This window comes from Myiozetetes cayanensis, unplaced genomic scaffold, assembly GCF_022539395.1.
Source record: "Myiozetetes cayanensis isolate MyiCay16 unplaced genomic scaffold, myiCay2020 scf14, whole genome shotgun sequence".
NCBI classification, from domain to species: domain Eukaryota; kingdom Metazoa; phylum Chordata; class Aves; order Passeriformes; family Tyrannidae; genus Myiozetetes; species Myiozetetes cayanensis.
This window is the reverse complement of record NW_026087048.1, coordinates 870,343-888,424: the sequence shown is the minus strand read 5'-3', so window position 1 is coordinate 888,424 and position 18,082 is coordinate 870,343. Positions and strand designations below refer to the sequence as shown.

The 18,082-nt window shown below is 53.0% G+C and overlaps 1 protein-coding gene across 1 annotated transcript; it reads right to left on the bottom strand.

Moving 5' to 3' along the window:
- Positions 1 to 1,462: 1,462 nt before the first annotated feature.
- On the bottom strand, positions 1,463 to 2,425 carry FOXB1 (forkhead box B1). Its single transcript, XM_050309778.1, has one exon. It carries the CDS (start codon positions 2,423 to 2,425, stop codon positions 1,463 to 1,465), a length of 963 nt encoding a protein of 320 aa, XP_050165735.1.
- Between the last annotated feature and the right edge of the window lie 15,657 nt (positions 2,426 to 18,082).

Sequence of the window (18,082 nt, the reverse complement as noted above, 5' to 3'; positions counted from 1 at the left end):
TTCTCCTGTAAACTCTTTAAAAAGACAAATAAGAAAACTAAATCTGCATTTACATATTTTAATGAGAAAATATTATTTGGACGACTAGATTCATAATTTAACGTAGACACTTTTTAACCTTTGTCTTAAAACACACATGCTGGGAACAGGAACACCAATATTTAAAATACCATGCTTATTCTGTACAGGAAAAAAAAAAAGTTAAAAAGAAATGTCTTTACAGTTTCAATAGACACTAATGCCATTTGGAGGGGGTGTTCTTTTTTTTTTTTTCCTTAATTTAAGCAGTTCACAACAGAACAACAGTTCAGTTTCCAGCAAACTACCTAAAACTAGAAAGGAGTATATCAAACAAAAGTGCATTTTACACAGTTTATAATCATTCATATGCACAAACATTTACAGTTTCCCTAGCCCCCTCTCTTGTCTGCAAAGCTCCAGCAGAAATCAGGATGACCTCCACAGTTTGTACCTGCTATTGTATTACTTTTCCACATTTTATCAGTGACTTCAGCAGCTTTTCGTTAAGCTATGTCGGGTCGTGTGCTTGGTAACAGGTTTCTTTTTATTATAATTATTGTTGTTGTTTGTTTTTAAGCTATGAAATAAATAGCTGCAAAATTTTAAAAATAAAAACAACAACAACAAAACCCCAACAACAACAAAGAAAACCTCAGCTCCCGAAACCTTCGGGTTAATCAGAAGTTAACAGACGAGTCAACTTCTCTTTCACCTGAAAACTACAGTGAACATCCACGTTACAACAGGTACTGCAAAAGGGACCCCCTCTGATGTACAGTACAGATGCAAGTTCGGTATTTACATTAGAACAGGCGCTTTGTAAACATTGTAGGTGTGGGGTGAGTGGACAGCCGCGGTTCCCTCGCGTGGTTCCTGTTCCCGGCCGGCCCCGCACCCCCTGCGCGGGGATTCCCGCAACCTGGCCCCGGGAAACCCTGCCCTTTGTAACAACGAGATCCGCACAAAGGACGCGAGCACTTCCCGGCGTTTCCAAGACCCAAGCCTTGGCTGCTTGGAGGCTGGAAACGCCGCCGCTCCCGTGCAGGAAGGCAGCGGCCATCCCTGTCTGAGGAATCACAGACCGGTCCTGGATAAACCCTGCTCTTCCCCGTACAAGGGAAGGGAAGAGGCGTCGCCGGGCCAGGCTCGCCTCAAGTACTTTTGGAAAACTAGCGATGCAAGTGGCAGTTCCTACCGGGCGGGAGGGGCCGGGCCGGGTCCTTTCGCCTCGGGAGAACGGAAAGCAAAGTTCAGGAGCAGCGGCGAAGCCGAACCCCGAGGGAGGGCTCACGGCGAACCTCAGCTTCCCGCGGGGAGTTGTCTCTGCTTTCGAGGAAAAGAGCGGAGAGGAGAGAGGAAAGGAGGAAGAGGCGGGGAGGGAGGAGAGCTCCGAGGAAACTTTGGGAGACAGGGAAGGCAGAGTCCGCGCGGGCGGCCCGGGTCAGTGCACGGCCACCGAGTGCAGGGCGGGCGCGGGGCTGGTCAGAGTCTCGCTGGGGGTGGCCGGGCTGCTCTGGCTGGTGGCCGTCTGCGAGGACGTGGGGCTGAGGGAGGGCGGCGAGTTCGACAGGATGGTGGGGATGGGCGCGGGCAGGGCGGGCAGGGCCGGCACCGCGGCGGGGGTCGGCTTGATGGGGACGGGGATGGCCGGCAAAGTCTGCCCCCCGTGGCACAGAGGCTTGATGGGCACGCCGTAGGCGCCGTACTCGCTGCTGGCCATGGAGATGGGGGTGGCGGTGTCGATCATGCCGGAGCTGTACATGTGGGGCCAGCCCGTGCCAATGGAGCTGCCCACCGTAGTCAACTGGTTGGGGAGGGGGTAGGCGGCCGGCATGGGCTGCATCGTGGAGAAGGCGAGGCCCCCGGGCATCTTGTACTCTCTGGCGATGATGTTCTCGATGGCGAAGGGGTGCTTGAAGCTGGAGGGCTGGGACACGCCGAGGTTGTACGTGGACATCTGGGGCAGGTGGGTGCCGGTGGCCGCGAGGGCGCTGAGCCGCAGCTTCGCCTGCTGCTGCAGGTACTGCGCCGCGTCCGCCGGCTTGCTGGGGGCCAGGTGGTCCGACTTGACCACCTTGAAGCGCTTGCGGCGCCGCAGGAAGCTGCCGTTCTCGAACATGTCCCCGCAGCTGGGGTGCAGCGCCCAGAAGCTGCCCTTGCCCGGCTGGTCGGGGCGCCGCGGGATCTTGATGAAGCAGTCGTTGAAGGACAGGTTGTGGCGGAGGGAGTTCTGCCAGCGCTGCGTGTTCTCCCGGTAGTAGGGGAAGCGGTCCATGATGAACTTGTAGATCTCGCTCAGGGGCAGCATCTTCTCCGGGGAGCTCTGGATCGCCATGGCGGTCAGCGAGATGTAGGAGTAGGGAGGCTTCTGATCACTGTAAGTGTTTCTGCCCGGGCGAGGCATCTTCGCAAGGCGACCGGGGAGATCTGCAGAGGGGCAGCGAGAAGGGGGGGGGACGGGGTGGGGAGAGAGGGTGAGTCCGAGAGGATTTGCACGGACACCCGGTGGGGGCAGGCGGTGGGTCTGGGGCCGGGCTGGAGAAAGAAGGACGCAGGGAAGGGGCACGATGGACCTCAGCCCTCGGGGTGGGGGCGGGGGCGTGGGGGTGTGTGGAAGGATGGGGGCAGGAGAAAACAGCCCGGAGCTCTGTGCCGCCGGCGGGGGAAAAACGGTGTGCCTCTCCCAGCTCCGGCCTCCCTGAGCCCGGCCTTCCCGCTGCAGCCCGCGGCCGTAAAGTTACTCTAGTGATAGCTCTGTCTTCTGGTCTCGGCGAGGAGGAGAAGGGGACCCCATTCCCTCCCCTCCCCTCGTCTCCCACTCCATGCTACTCCCCGTATATGCCCACCTTAGAGTTGCTGGAAGTTGACAGTCCGCATCCGGGACGCAGCTGAGAGTCCGGGCTCCTTCCCACCCCGCTCCTCCGGCGTGTCTGTCGCTCCTTTCGCGGCCACTCTGCTCCGATTTAGTCCTGAGGAGGCAGCGAGCTGGCTTGGTTTTGGGAATCCTCTTGTACACCCCTCCCTTCGCCTCCGCGGGCTGAATCAGCTTCTTTTACACCACCGGCGGCTGGACCGGAGCAGAGGCTTGTTTGCTTCTCTGCTGCCGCGATGAGCTAAGTAGTTGCCTCCATGTCCTTCCTCTAACCATCTGATAGTTTTATGTGGTGACATGAGCAGAAAAGACCCCTGTAGAGGCGCTTCATTAATGTGCCACTTCTTTGCTATCATATGACAATCGCCTTGGGAGCAGGGGGAGGGGAGCGGGGAGGAGGGGGCTGGAGAGAAAGGCATAATCTGGTTTCATTTACACCTATTTACATGGACACCTTGGGCCAATGGGAATCATTTCCATTTGAAGACAAGGCGAGGGGTGAAAAGGCTCCGCCAGCGGAATTGCAGTGCGATGGTACCCGGTGGCTGGGGGTGGGGGGGAAGGTATGCACTAACCTCTCTGTGGACTTCGCAGGAAGCTTAGTCTGCAATTCACACTTACAAATGGAGGTACTGAGCAGTGGGATGTTTGACATGGAAATTGCTTGGCTGTGGTATTCTGTTTGTTCTGCATTGTTATCTGATTTGTATTGTTGGCTAACTTAAGGCGAGCCTTTTTCCCTGTAACGAGAGACTTTCTCTTTGCCAAATCCGCTCTCCCCGAGCGAAGGTTCTTTCGAGGAGCGATAAGATCGGGGCTCCTCGGTAGCCGCCGCCCCGGGAACTTACTGTCCCCCCCACGCTCCACCCTTCCCCCCCAGCCCATGCAGGGCTGGTTCTGCGGACCTGTTGGTGTAAAGCCGGTGGGAGTCACCCTAAATAATCCCAGCGAGCGGGCTCCCGGCCGTGGCACAGCCCAGTGTGCTCGGGAACGAGCTCCCTCCACGCCGCTGTTCTGCTCGCGGGGCCGCGGAGGGTCCGCTTGTCCCTCCGCCCTGCCGGCCTCGGGACTGGGGGGGTCCCGCGGGGCTGCCCGGTCCCTGTCACCGGTCATGGTGCTCAGTATCCTCAGTTTGACGCCTTCTGCGGGATTTACGCGCTGTGTCTCAGACTGCTGGCTTGCCTGTGTGCTGCTCGGCGCGCACTCGCGCGTGGAGGAGCAGGCAGGGCGTGGAGCACCCGAGTTGCGGCTCTCTCTGCTCCACCGCTCTCCCTCCTCCCCGGGAACACAGGCCCGATCCTGGAAGCGCAGCCCAGACGAGCAGCTCGCTGCCAGCCGCGTGTCGGGGGGCGAGGATCAGGCCAGGAAGGTCCCAGGCTTGCCCTGGCACAGGGGGGAAGTTTGTATGATGTGTATTCCCGCGGCTGCGGAGCATCCTGCCACCCTAGAGCCAGAACTAAAGATTGTCGCGGGAGCTGCAAGCCCTGGGAGGAAGAGCCTTTGTGGTGAATACACATCAACTCCATTAACAGTATTTTCGGAGTCGGTCAATAACTCACCAAAACGTAACTTAAACACGATGAATTTAGGAGATTAAACAATTTCATTAATATTGAAATGGCTGCTGAGGCTGAGCGCGCGCGCTTGAAATGCAAGCGCACGTTTTTCAATATTAACAGAAGTACTTGAAAAGAAGAATAATGTCACCTTCTTAATTCAGCAAAAATAGCCGGGCTGGGGGAGGGAGCGCGGCGGCGGCTCCGCAGCGCGGCTGCTGCCACACGGGCTCTGCGGGCGCCTGGGAGCCCGCTCGGAGGGACCGTCCCCAGCAAGCGGGGCTCCCTCAAGCCTGGCAGCCGCCTGGAAACGCTTTCACACCGCGCCGACCTCGTGTGTGTTACACCGCGCTCCCCTCCTGCCAACCCGCCTGCCCTCGGTCCCACCTAATCCCTCTCTCTGGGGGCAGGATGTCGTTTAGAGAATAATGAGCAAATAATTGTGTTTCTAGGACTGCGAGCAGCCGAGCGGCCCGCGCCGCCGAGCTAACGAGCCCTTTTGGAGGGAGACCTGCCGCATGGCACCCTGTGCCCCTGGCAGGAGAGGGCCCGGCAGAGTTTGTGCTGTTCAGAGCCCGGAGCTGCCCTGCTCGGCTTAACCCGCCCCGAGACGCTCCCTCCAGCCGGGCAGGGCGGGGAGGCAGCCTCCAGAAATTCTTTTCTTTTTTTTTTTTTGGGGGGGGGGGGAATAAGAGGTGATGAGACGATGAAGGTTTGTTAGAGGGTAGGAAAGACAATACTCAGAAATGAGGACAGATTCCTCCCAGCGTCCCCTAGGACACCACGCAGAAGGCGTCTATTTCTGTATCGAGAGCCCCCAAATACGCGGGTGTAAGGGACACTTTCCTCCCACACCCCCCCCAGCCCCAGCTCCTGACACCCCTCCGTTCGGGTCTTGTTCCTCAGCCCAAGTTCACTCCTGGGATGCCCATCAAAAAGAGGGCTCAGAAACAGCACGGGACTCAGTAAGATTCACAAAGTGACAAATTCTTTTCTTCCTCTTTTTGCCGGTACCTTTTCTTTTCGAAGAAAGAAAACAAAACAAAACAACCGCTGGTGCAAGAGGGACTCTCACGCTGTAAAGTTAAAGAAAAGTCGACTTCCGTTGTCATTTGCTGCTCCGAGCGCGAACGAGGTATGGCTGAAAGGCGCCCGATTTTTTTTTCTCTCTCTTTTTTTTTTTTTTTTTTTTTCCCCATTGCAAAGGAATGTGTGAGCGGAGGGGTAGGGCAGGCGAAGTCATTACAGCAATTGATACCCAAAGTTTCACCTCGTGTTAAGCACACAGCAGATGATGGACCTGGGAAATACAGGATTTAAATGCAACTTGTAGCATTTGCCTTTTACTTTGAAAGCCAACACTAGGGAGGAGGAGAGGGTGCAAGTGAATCCAAATCCATTGTGTAGGACACCAAAACAAATAGACGTTTTTCTGAAGCCTAATTCAAATAAGGAGCTCAGAGGAAGTGTTGGGAAAACTGTATAAAATACACATAAGTCAATTATATCAATGTGCAAACCCAATGGAAATCTATTTCGTGCAAGGGCCATTCAGCCCTTGCATGGAGCCCATCATGGACCACCTTTCTGCATGGAAGGTTTGCAATAGCCCCCTTTCCCACAAGCAAGACCACACACGTTTACAGATTTGGTAATAATTTATGCTAATTTTCCTCCATAAATCCACAATTCGCCTCAGTGGCAAGCAGGTCTGTTGAGAGAGGAAAAGGAGACAGAAAAGTGACAAATACAATATTGATTTTGAATCCTTGTGGCTGCAAGCAGGTGTGCAGCTTTGCAGAGGGGAGGAGTGGGAGAGGGGCTGTGGGGGGAAGCCAAGAAGTTTTCCAAGGATAGAAAAAACCCTCTCCGTGTGAGAGAATAGCTCACAACCTTGTTAATATTTACAAACCAGTTGGGAGAAAGGAGAAGGGAGGGGGAAGTACCAGCTTCTTAGGGTTTCCTAGGCTGCAAAACACAATGCCAGGCTCTGAGCAAGCTTCCCCCGTTTTGGAAAGTCAACTCCGGGCTGCTGGTTGTGGCTGCGTTTCGGCTAAGCCTTGCTCTCTTTTTTTCAGTAATGGTTCTGCTTCTTTTCGCTTCTCGGGGGCCGGGAGGGAGAAGGAAGCAGAGAGATTTGGGGTCTCCTGCTTTTCTGTGTGCTTGAATTCCCGGTGCGGTTTCCCGAGGCGCTGGGAACGGCGGGGCTTTGTCCCACCCCACATTCTTCACCGAATCTGCCACTTTGGCGTGAAACTACTTAGCGCCCTTTCAAAAGGATTTTGTTCCTTTCCCAATGAGCACTAAACAAACTCCCCCTGCCTGTCAAGGCTGCACTGAGAACTGCTCCCCAAACCTGTATTCCCGATAGTTTGGGATGCGCAGTGCGCTTTGTGCCCGGGGGGGGCCCGGGCCCTGCTGCGCCCCTGGGGGCGCTGGGCTCGGCCACCTCTGCCCCGTCCTGCCTTGCCCTGCCGCCCGCTGGCTCCTCGCCGCTGTCACCCTCCTCAGAGCCGCCTGCCTGTTCGCGCTGTCCTCGCCCGCCCCGTCGGCGATTTCCAGCGCCACCGGCACCCGGCACTTGTCCCCGCTGCGCCACCGCCGGGGCGGCACCGGCTGGGCCCCCTGTCCCGGCTCAGCGCTGTCGATTCGAAGAGAGCCCGCGCTGGGACCACCCGAATTCCTTAAGCCCGGGAGGAGGCTGCTGCTCCCGCTCTTCGCTCCTGGGGCTGGCCCGGAGCACCCGCTTCCTGACCTCAGCCTGTTTCCCGGGAGAGCTCTTTTTCCTCTGCCGCCGGCGGTCAATCCACGCGCGGGTAAGCGCGGCCCCGCAGCCCCCCCTCCCTCCGCGCCCCCAGGACCTCCCTGGACGGCTCGGAGGAGCCGGGGCTGTGCGGGGCCGGCACACCGAGTGCGTGAGCCCGGGCTGGGCACACACAGCGCTGCCCGCACCTGCCTGTCCCACCTCCGCGGGGCCGTGCGGGTGTGCCCGGGCCGTACAGGTGTGCCCGGGCTGTGCAGATGTGCTCAGGGCTGTACAGGTGTGCCCAGGCTGTGCAGATGTGCTCAGGGCTGTACAGGTGTGCCCGGGCTGTGCAGATGTGCTCAGGGCTGTACAGATGTGCCCAGGCTGTACAGGTGTGTTTACGGCCGTACAGGTGTGCCCAGGCTGTGCAGATGTGCTCAGGGCCACACAGGTGTGCCCGGGCCGTACAGGTGTGCCCAGGCTGTGCGGGTGTGCTCAGGGCCGCTCAGGTGTGCTCAGGGCTGTGCAGGTGTGTTCAGGGCCGCTCAGGTGTGTTCAGGGCCGTACAGGTGTGTTCAGGGCCATACAGGTGTGCCCGGGCCCGCGGGCTCAGGCCCCGCAGCGCGGTGAGTCCCCTGCGCTGTGTTAAGACCACGCTGTTGGCCTGGATTCCAGCTCGAGTCTCGACGTTGCTGCACCGAGAGCCTGTCTTTGTGGTAAACTTCCCTTGCCTTCCCGGAGGCGCTGGAGTATTTATCTACGCGTTTGGGACTTGTTGGTTTGTTTATTTATTTATTTGGAGAAGTAACAGGGGAGGCCTCGCAAACTTTTTCTTTTTAATCTTCCCTTTTAAACAAATGTCGCATTTCAGGCTGCCCTCTCTTCTCCTTTTCGCATTGTAGGAAATATTGAAAATGCCACCTTAGTATTGAAGGGATTAACTTGCTTTTCTCCCAGCCGCTAACTCTGGTGTAAAGGGAGCAGTAGATCAACTGTATAATGTGTGCACTGTTTGGTCATTTGTACAAGCAGAACAAAGGTTGAGCTAAGCCAAATTGCATTGCACTTGTGAACCGAGTCCCAATTTGAAGTATCTTTTACAGCAGGGGGAATGAGAACAATTTCGTGTATGTCTAAAAGGGAATAACAAAGCCACTTTCTAGAGCATCTCAAAGTGAAGTAGTGAGGCGTGACATTCCCAGGGTGAGGAGGGACAAAGGCAGGGTCAGGGGGATGAAAAAGGGAATCAAACAGCCACTTTCACATGTCTGCCCTCAACTGCTGCACCTCTCCATAATAGGAAACAACTGTTGTAAAAAGGGGGATTGCTCCCATTCATTCAAAATAGCAAATGATAGCTAAACAACATTGTCAAAACTGAATCAACTTCTGTGCAGTACCACCCAGAAAAAGGTATTGTGTTTTGGTTAATAGCTGGGTGGAGCAAACTTGATTTTCCTTTTTCATTCTTTTCTTTCTTTCTTTTCTTTCTCTCTCTCTCTTTTTTTTTTTTTTTTTTTTTCCCCCGAGGACTCTTCTTTCCAAATCCGTCCGTTTCATAAACTTTATTTTTTATCATCAGCCTTTTTTTTCCGAGACATGCTCATCCCGTTCGCGCTTTCTCCCACAGTCTGCTCTTGTCTTGGTGTTCCGTGCAAAACCAGAAAGAAAAAAAATTAGTCTGAGTCCCGTTCCCGCTGCGGTCAGAACGGCGGCGCAAAACCCGTAAGCAATGTAAATCTTTCTCGAATTGCATGTCCGTGTCGCCCGGAAAACCACCTTTAAATGGCTAAGTTATTACTTAGCCAAACATTGTGAAATGGTTTTTATGACAATCGGCGATGATTTTAAATTGCATATCCACAAGAATAATGGCGCGCACGTTACGGTTATTTCCCCTCTCTCAAAGCAGAGGTAATAACCGCTCGCGGAATTCAGGCTCGGGCAAACTTTTTTCCTGCATTGTGTGAAGTCTTTAACGAGCCGGGCTTTAATTAGGGTCAGAACTTTGAATGCTCGTGTTTCTCTCGCCGTTGGCGGGGGGCATGTTTGCAAACAGAGCCGTGAGTTGCCGCAGCGCGGTGGGGGTGCGGGGCGATGTGTGGGCGCTTTCCCTTCCTGCCGCAGCCCCCTCCCCGCGCCCCCGCCCCGCTGCCACCCACCGAGCTGCCCCGGGAAGGGCGGACAATTCCCGAGCGCGGGGGTCCCGCCCCCGCTCCGCGGCGGGACGGGATGGGATGGGATGGGACAGGGCAGCCCCGCCCAGAGCCCCTCGGCTCCCGCACAGCGGCGAGTGCGGGCCCGTGTGGCGGGGAAGGGGCAGCGCCTTCCCGGCTGTGCCCGCGGGGAAGCAGGGGGGCTGCGCGCCCCCTCCCCTGCTGCGGGACCCGGCCCAGCGCCCACCCGACGGCTCGGGGTCCGCAGGGCGGGCTCGGGGCTGCGGGCAATGCCCCGCACCGCGCCCCGCAGCGCAGGGAAGGGCAGGGCGGAGGGTGACGGGGCAGCCCGGCGGCTGCAGGCGAAGCGCTGGCTGCGCTTCCCCAGTCCAGCGGCTCCCATCGCTCCCCTACATCTGTTGACATCCGCCACCCTCAGCTCCCGGCCGCAAAGCTCCCGTCTTCCCATCAACCCTCAGCTCTGCAGCAAAAAACATATTAACCTTCTTTAATATTTCATTCCTGGAAGAGATTCTTTGGATCTAACTTTAGAAAAGATTTCCCTGCAGCGATTTCTTCCCATATATTTTTTCTCTGTCTTTATTATCGAGAGATACGGTAGTCACACGGCATTCAATCAGCCGAGGAGGATAGAATTTGATAGAGGGTTTTTACTCCTTTTGGCGAGGAAAGATTTTACATGGGAATAAAAGGCATTGCGAACGGCAGAGCTTTTTGAGCTCTGAGAGCGAGATGCCTGCGCTGTCATTCAGGGGAGAGCCTTTCGTATTTCTTCTGCTAGGAAGCGTTTCCGTCTTAAGTTCGCTCCCTCCTGAGCCACGACCTGTAAAACCCTCGCGCTGTGTTTTGGGGGACGGCAGTTTCGGTGGGCACGGCCGTTTTCTCGTCAGGGTAGAATCCCGCTCGTGGGAAGCGCCCCCGGTAGCGGGAGGGACCCGTGGCCGGCGCGGAGCCCCGCGGACCTGTTGGCATCCCCGCGCGGAGCCGGGCGGAGCTGCCTGGGTAAACTGCTTGTGTATCTCACATTATCATCCCGCTATCTGCAGGCAATGTAGATTTTCTAAAGATCTAATGAATAAACAACCAGCAAGTGCTGGCGGTGTAATTTACATTGTTAATGCCTACATGTGTATAATAAATATGCATTTGTATGTCTTCAAATAAACTCTTTTTAGTTTCTAACCTGTGGTGATTTTTTTAAAAGCTGTCTTTTCCAAGAAACCAATTTTCCTTTTCGTTTCCTGAGCTGGTAGGGAAGGAAAAGACCTAGCAAAGCTCTTTGCGGTGGCAGCGGGGGGATGCGGGGCCTGGGCGCAGCCCGCCCAGCGAGCCCGGGACGCGGCCCCCGCCGCTCCCCCGGCGCGGGATGGAGGCCGCGGCCAGGCAGCGCCAGGCACTCATTTCTCAGCGCAACTCGCCACGCTTTTAACAGCAGAACAATTTAAATGTACAATATTAGCTCACAGTATTAGTCTGGAGGTGCAAAGAACAATCCATTCAGAGACTGAGCTTCAAAGGCACCGGATTCCCCTCAGGGAAAAGTTTACAAATGTGGCTGCTCCCTCCCTCCTTCGCTGCCTCCCCCTCCTCCCCTCCCTCGCCGGAGACAAACGGTTTTCCCTGAACGCTTCTGTAGAGGGCATCCCTGACCAGATTTCTCCCACCTCGCCGCGCACAGCCCGCTCCCCGCTTTGAGCCGCGGTTCTTCCTCCGAGCGCGGCCCCGAACGCCGCCGGGCTCCGCGGGTCGCGCTCTGGCTGCGGCGGTGGAAGGCGAAGCTCCCTCTCCCTTCCAGATCTCCAGGCGGAAAAGCCTGGCGCTTCGCAGCCCCTGCTGACTTCACCTTGGGAGGGATAAAGATTTTCTCCTCATTTTTCGCTACAAACCAGGTGCCACTTTCTTACACCGCTTGATGGCAAATGTCTCGTCTTCAGCGAGCTGGATCTGGCATACATTATTTTAATTAAGTCTATGGCGATTTACTTTCCTCTGAGATCCATTCCACGGTGCAATTAGGAACGTATTGGTGCTAGCACATATGAATATTCAGGAGAGTGTCAATTAATTAGCAGACAGAGGAATCTCATTATGGTGCTCAAAACCCTTTTAGTGCTAAGCAGAATTAAGGGGGCATTTGCCAATGTGCTGGATTAGTGAATATTTTACTGCGCGCTCATTTAACTTCATTATCATAGCACTTACGCTACTCTCTGATTTTATTAATTAAATTGCTCATTAATTTATCCAGAAAGGGGGATAAAAAGTTTTATGACGCCACAGCACTGGCGTAGAGGCTCAAAGAGCCGAGTCCCGCCGTGGCGCTCCGCAGGACAGCCTTTCCCGGGGTCCGGGCAGCGGGGACGCACCCGCCCCACGCGCGGAGTCCCGCACCCTCAGCCGGGCGCGTCCGTACCTCCCCTCACCCCAGAGAGGAGCCTAATGCGGCAATTAGTGCTGCTGCAGCCAGGGGAAAAGGGGATCGCTGGGAATTTGAGGCGTAGACTACGGATTTCATCTCTTTTTCTGCTTAAATCTTCTCTCGGCATCTGGGGAGCGGGAGAGCCCGCGATGCGATTAACCCCTTAATCTCTGCACAAACTGCAGGAAGAAGAGGCATAACCTCATCTTTCCCAGCATTATGGACAAAATCAAACGCGATCGCTTTCCGGTAGAGACAGAAGCGGAACCTGAACGGTTTGCTGGGAGGAGCGGGAGCGCTTGTCGGGGCCGGGAGCGGCCAAGCGCAGTTTCTTAGCGCAGTCAGGAGAACTGCGAACATCAGAAAACAGAGATCACGATTACGCTCATTTTCTAATTAGGCAATACTTCAATTCTCATAATTTTTCCAAGGAGCATTGTATTAAGAGCAGCTATTTAAAAAAAAAATGTCCGTGGGATATTGTGCTTCGCAAAAAACAAACAAAAATTCCCTCAGAAATGTTTAATATTAAATATTAATCGGATTTAAATTCAATAGCCGTATCTTGCGACAGTTATAGATGTGCGGGAAGCTATAGATAATCATCACTTGTACATCTTCACACAGGAGGGACCGACCCGGTGTCAGAAGAGGCTCCGCAGAGGAAAGGGAGACCGATGGAAATGTGTTTTAAAAGTCACCTCCATTTCAACACCGAGCGCGGAATTTGCCCAAAAAGGTTAGAAAGACAAATATTAAATCTGCCTTCACAAAGGGAGCCGCTAAATAGATCCGAAATTAATATGCATGTAAAATTAATTAGCTGCATTTCATGACATCAAAATAAGTACCTGGGAAACAAGAACACCTTCTGGGCATTTGGCACCATATGCTAGAATTACAGTTAATTGACTAATTACATAAATTAGGCATTAATTTTACAACACATCAAGAATAAGAGATATCTCAATTAATTGTGGCGGGAGGAGAAGGTTAAAGGGGCGGCTGCGGTCCGGCCGGGCCGGGGCTGCGGGCGAGGAGCGCGGCCGGAGCCGCCGCCGACTTCGGGTGGTCGTGAGTGCGGCTGCAGAGCCCGAGCCGAGCTCATTAGAATCAATTAGGCAGCTGAGGTTGATTAGCGCGTGTCGGCGCGCGGAGCCGCCTCCCCGGGGCGATCCCGCCGGGAGCAGCCCGCGTTCCTGGGAGCGGTCGGAGCTGCCGCCCAGAGCAGGTATGGCCGGGACCGGGGGTCTCCCTCTGCTTTGCCCCTGTGACCGATCCGTTCAGTGGAGCCTCCGTTCCACCCAAGCACTCCTGAGTGTTTTTTTCTGGGGACAAAACTCAGTTCTGTGGGGAAAAGGTGCAGGGCTGGGCCAGTTTCCAGCGAAGTTAGTCAGGTTTCCCCCTTCCTTTGCTACATCTGGGTGAAGTTTCAAATGATACTCAAGATCTGAGGTAACCAGAGCCACGGCACACGGTTTTGGAGGTGTGAGGTGTTTTCCACAGGCCCAGCACCTGGGAGCCTCCTCACCTGCTAGGGAGGTTACCTGGCAAGCTGCCTTTGTCCCCTCAGAGAAAGGGAGTGTCCAGTTTTTCCTTTCTGTACCCAAAAAGGTGCCAGGCTATCTGCAGTTTACCTTGGAGCTTTCAATTTAAGCACCAGGGAGGTTGTGTTAAAATGCAGGAAGGATTTTGAGCTAATGGGAATAATTATATCTTACAAGCTTAAAATGGCAAAATTCAAACCCGTGCAGGAGCTCCAGGGACCAAAGAATGCCCAGGCCAGGGAGCAAGTAGTGGAAAGATTATCGTACTAAAAGTATTTGGGGAAGCACCACTAAGTGGTTTCCATTTGCACTGGGATTTGCTGAACACCACAAAATAAAGAAGTTGAGTCCTGCTCTGCAGCTTTTGGCAGGGTGGCTGGTGAAGCTGGGGCTGGACGTGCACCAGCAGAGCAGGAGGCCGTGGCAGGCACCAGGCAGGCTGCAAGGAGGGCTCATTCTGCCTTTGTGGGGAGCTGCTGGGGCTCTTTGGGGCTCTCCACGACTTTCTTCCATGAGTCTGCCTTGTTAATATAAATAAAATTTGGCTTCTCTCCCCCTTTGTAAATATTCCATAGCAAGTGGTGTGGTTGCATCAGTAGCAGTATAGCCTGAGTGTTGATGGGCTGGAAAACAGATGAAACCCTGCCACACGTCTATCTTTTTATTGAGACAAAATGTTCATTTTGATGTAGCAGCTCTGTGCTGTTGCCAGATGCTGAAGGTACTTGAGGGAGATGTTGACAAGTGGATAATTGTCAGCAGAACGAAAACAGACACTTTGTTTACAGTTGAGCATGATTAATTGAGAGTAAATAAAACAACAGCTCTGTTCATAAACTCTCTCAGCAGCTCAAGTTCAAAAGCAGGCAGCCAGCCCCAGAAAGGAAGGCGCTGAACCTGCTGGTACACAGGGGTCAGGAGCTGAGCTCTGTAATGAGAACACGCAGTGCAGCGTGGGGCATCACCCTCTGGGGTTCAAGACAAGTGGTTTCCTGCTTACTTTTTCTCTCTACTGGTTTATTTTCTTTTCTTTTTTTTTTTTTTTTTACTTTTGGCTTACATGGCTGGATCACAAAGGGTTGTGGATCACACATTAATTAAAAAAAAAACTTGTGTGTCTGAATGCTGGATACAGTTGACGTGTTTGGGTAAAATGATGTGAGAAAAGTGGACTTGAAAACTTCGTCAACAGTAGAATAGTAAGTGATGCAGCACTCTGTCTTCCCACGTTGTAACTTAAGGTTTATACAGAATATTATAGAGGTCTGTGAGAAAAGACTGGATGTGGCACTCAGTGCCACGCTGTGGTTGGCACAGTGGTGTTCAGTCACAGGTTGGACTTGATGATCTCAGAGGTCTTTCCCAACCTGGCTGATGGTGTGATTTCCTGCTGTAAAACAGCAGTGGGTGGACACATGAGTGCAGATGGTCAGTAAACCCCAGGTACACACTGTGTGGGTTTTTTTAAGTCAAGGTATGTTTCTATTTGTGTCTCATGTGGAATATTCACCCAGAGTTGTACAGGAGGTGGCACAGTCAATACCCAAGTGATATTTATGCTGCTCAGACTAGACAGATGCTGCAGCTCAACTGGAGAGTGGGAGGGGAAATAGCACTTACCAATCCACAGTTGCCCAAATGTGTTGTTTGTGCACATCTTTTTCAAAATTATAATTTCCCCTCTCTCCTTTGTGCTTTGATCCACTCTGAAGCCCCTCCTTGTGAATTATTCTTTCTTTAATGGACAGGAGCCCTAGTAAGAGGCTGTTGTGGCAGCTGGCTCAGCCTCCCCAGTGTGTAGCACGCTTTTAAGCAAAGTTATGAGCCTGTCAACCTATATTCCAGCTTTCTGCCTGGGTCCTGGCCTCGGGTGGCTGGTAGTTTAAGAGCAGCCTATCTGTGTGTACCTGTTGCCAGGGGGCATTCAGGTGGCAGCTGCTCCCAGCCTGCAGAGAGGCTGCAGTTCCTGGTGGCTGTGTTACAGATGGTCCTTGAGGAGTGGTTGGGTGCCACTCACCCATCACAGCTGGATCCGCTTTGAGGGAAGGGAAGACTCCCAGGAATTCACAAGAGGTTGCACAGTAATGTACATTTATCTGTCTTTTCAATGTTCAGACAACGTTAGGTTATTATTTTGCACTCTGAGGGCCAGTCACGCCCCCAGCCTCCCGTGCAGGGGTGTCACCAGCACTGAGGGTGCTGCTGGCACAGGTGTGTGGTGAGGTGGCTCCATCACCCTCGGACAATGGAGCTGATGTTTGTACCACTGCACCTCCTGCTCGCTGGCTGCTGGGCTCCTGGCCAGGTGGGACCCTGGGTCTTGGAGCCAGGACTGAGGGTATTTATTCTAATTGTCAGTAGCTTCTCAGTTGGACTATTAACTACCTTATGTAGTTTACACCATCACAGCCAAGATGATTGGTCTTTTTTTGCTTTGGAGCCTCCTGTATCCTCAGCGTTTCTTGAGTTCCTTCCAAAACCTTTCCCCTTTGCTTTATCAGTGATCCAAACTTTGCTCATCCCTCACCCAGAGTGTGTCTCCTCCTCTGGAGCATCTGCTTGTGTGAGCTGCAGCAGTTGCTGCCTGGCTGTGCATTCAGCAGTGCCCCAGGATGCTCCCCAAAGGCTGAGCACTTCAAAGGAGGAGCTGCAGGCTGGGAGCAGCCAGAAAGCAGGCGCTGCCGGGGCTCTGAGCCCCAGAGGGGGCTGCTGGCATGGATGTAAGAGGAAAAGCTCCTTTCAAGGAGCAGCTTTGGAGTTTCCTTCTGTAGGGGAGCGCTGGGCACTTCAGGGACAAGGCAGCAAGCCAGGCTCCTCTGTGCAGATTGTGAAGATCTTCCCAGAAGCTAGAGCAGCTGTGTGGGAGCTCCTGGGTGAGTCAGAGCACCAAGGGGCAGCGTGGCAGGGAGGGGAGTCATTTCCCTTGGGGGATCACTGTCCGTCCTGCTGCTAGTAAGCTTTCATTCCCCAGGCTGCTGCTGCCTTATACTGACCTTAAGTCCACTGTGTTACTTGTTTGGATGGTGGCAGTGCCAGCTCTCCAAAATAGAAGGCCCCACTTATTTGTGGGACGGAAGGGAAAAAAGTGTTTTCCATACTTTGATGTCAACTTTGCATTTTCACTCAAGTGTCTGGTCAACAACTTTCAGATGGAAAAGACTCCTGAGATAACATCCCTTTGAGCTTGACTTACCTGGCACCTTTAAAGGATGAGTTCTCTAATGGGGAGCTTAAAAAGTGGACTCAAAGGCAGGAGGTTCTGCTTCAGTTGACACTGGTGGAACTGGTGTGTTTTACTATGGGTAATGATCATGTGAATTGTGTGGTTTACAACTGGTAATGATCATGTGAACTGGGACTTCTGAATGAGGGTACAAGAGCTGTGACGTTTGGACCTATAGGAATGTCTGTCAAAAATCACCATAAATATTATTGACTCTGTAGTCTAAAAAAAAAAAATCCTGAGAAGTCTAAATGACTCTGATAAATTGTCAGAAGGCCAGGCTGATATTTTGTAGTCCAGGCCTCTTTGGAGAAGGCAATGTACCATCTCCTGCCATTCCTACTTTTCCCAGAGCTTTCAGCTGGTGTGTCCTGGCAGCTCTGGATTTAAGAGATGGTGTGAGCTGCATGCTCAGGTCTGGCTGGCCCAGGAGGCTGGCCTGGGCTTTCTGGCTGCCCTGTCAATACAGTGCCCTGGGGCATTAAGGGAATAAGCTGCAGTGGATGTAGAATATCCTTTTTGCATGGTCAGAAGTTACAGCTAGTGGATCCTGGAGTCAGTCCTGCTCTGGGCACAAACCTCAAGGCAAGCAATCATTTGCTGCTTCACTACCTTGAAAGACCTTGAGATGGAGTCAAAACTGAAAGAGTGAGCCTGACCTGTGAAGGTAAATGTCTTTGCTGCTGACAGAAGTGGATAGTGCTGGTAACCATCTGCTGGGGTTTGTTGTAGGAAGCTGGGAAGTCTAAACTTCCATGTTTAGACCACAAATGCCATGTGCATGATCTACTTTATGTGCACATGCTGGCCAATTCAATAGTTGCATGGGTATTAAAGTCTATTTAAGTCTGTTTATCTTATTATGTACTCTTTGGGAAGAGGCTGTCTTATTAGCCATTAGATATTTTCTTCTGAAAAGCAGAGCACCACTTAATAGGTGTTTGTAGATGGAAATCCTGAGAGATGCAGCTTTTCTCCTTCTGCACTCCACGTGTGTGAAGTTTGTACACGCATTTGCAAAGCAGGACTTTGTTTAACTCTGTTGTCATTAATGGTCAGAGACGCCCTGGCACTCCTGGTCCGTGAGTCAGTTAAACACAAACCATTGCAGCAGGGTCATTGGGTGTCTGAGTGCCTGAGAACAGATGTGTGCAGGAGGGGGCACGGAATTGCTGTGTACTTAGCGTGTATAATGCAGCTTGCTCAATTTGTTCCTGGCCAGTCACAGCAGAGTATATTTTCTTGTTTTAATTGCAGGAGATGACAAGACCTTTTAATTAAGGTGGCATCTATAGTATTCATATACTGCAAAACCCACAAATGACTAAAACTTAATAGCATCGTAAAAACTATGGTTAAAGCTTTTACCAACACTGCCATCACAGCAAAAGGTTTTAAATCAACTACATCAGCAGTGAACTTATCCTACACAGAGCCTACTGGCTCAGAGAGCAGTAACTGATTTCTTTTCCTAGAGAAATTGTGTCTTTGTGGGGTTTTTATGGTTATAGTTGTGAAAGT

Bases quoted from the DNA above. Each gene is read 5' to 3' on its own strand.
- FOXB1 (XM_050309778.1), bottom strand. From the start codon at position 2,425: ATGCCTCGCCCGGGCAGAAACACTTACAGTGATCAGAAGCCTCCCTAC.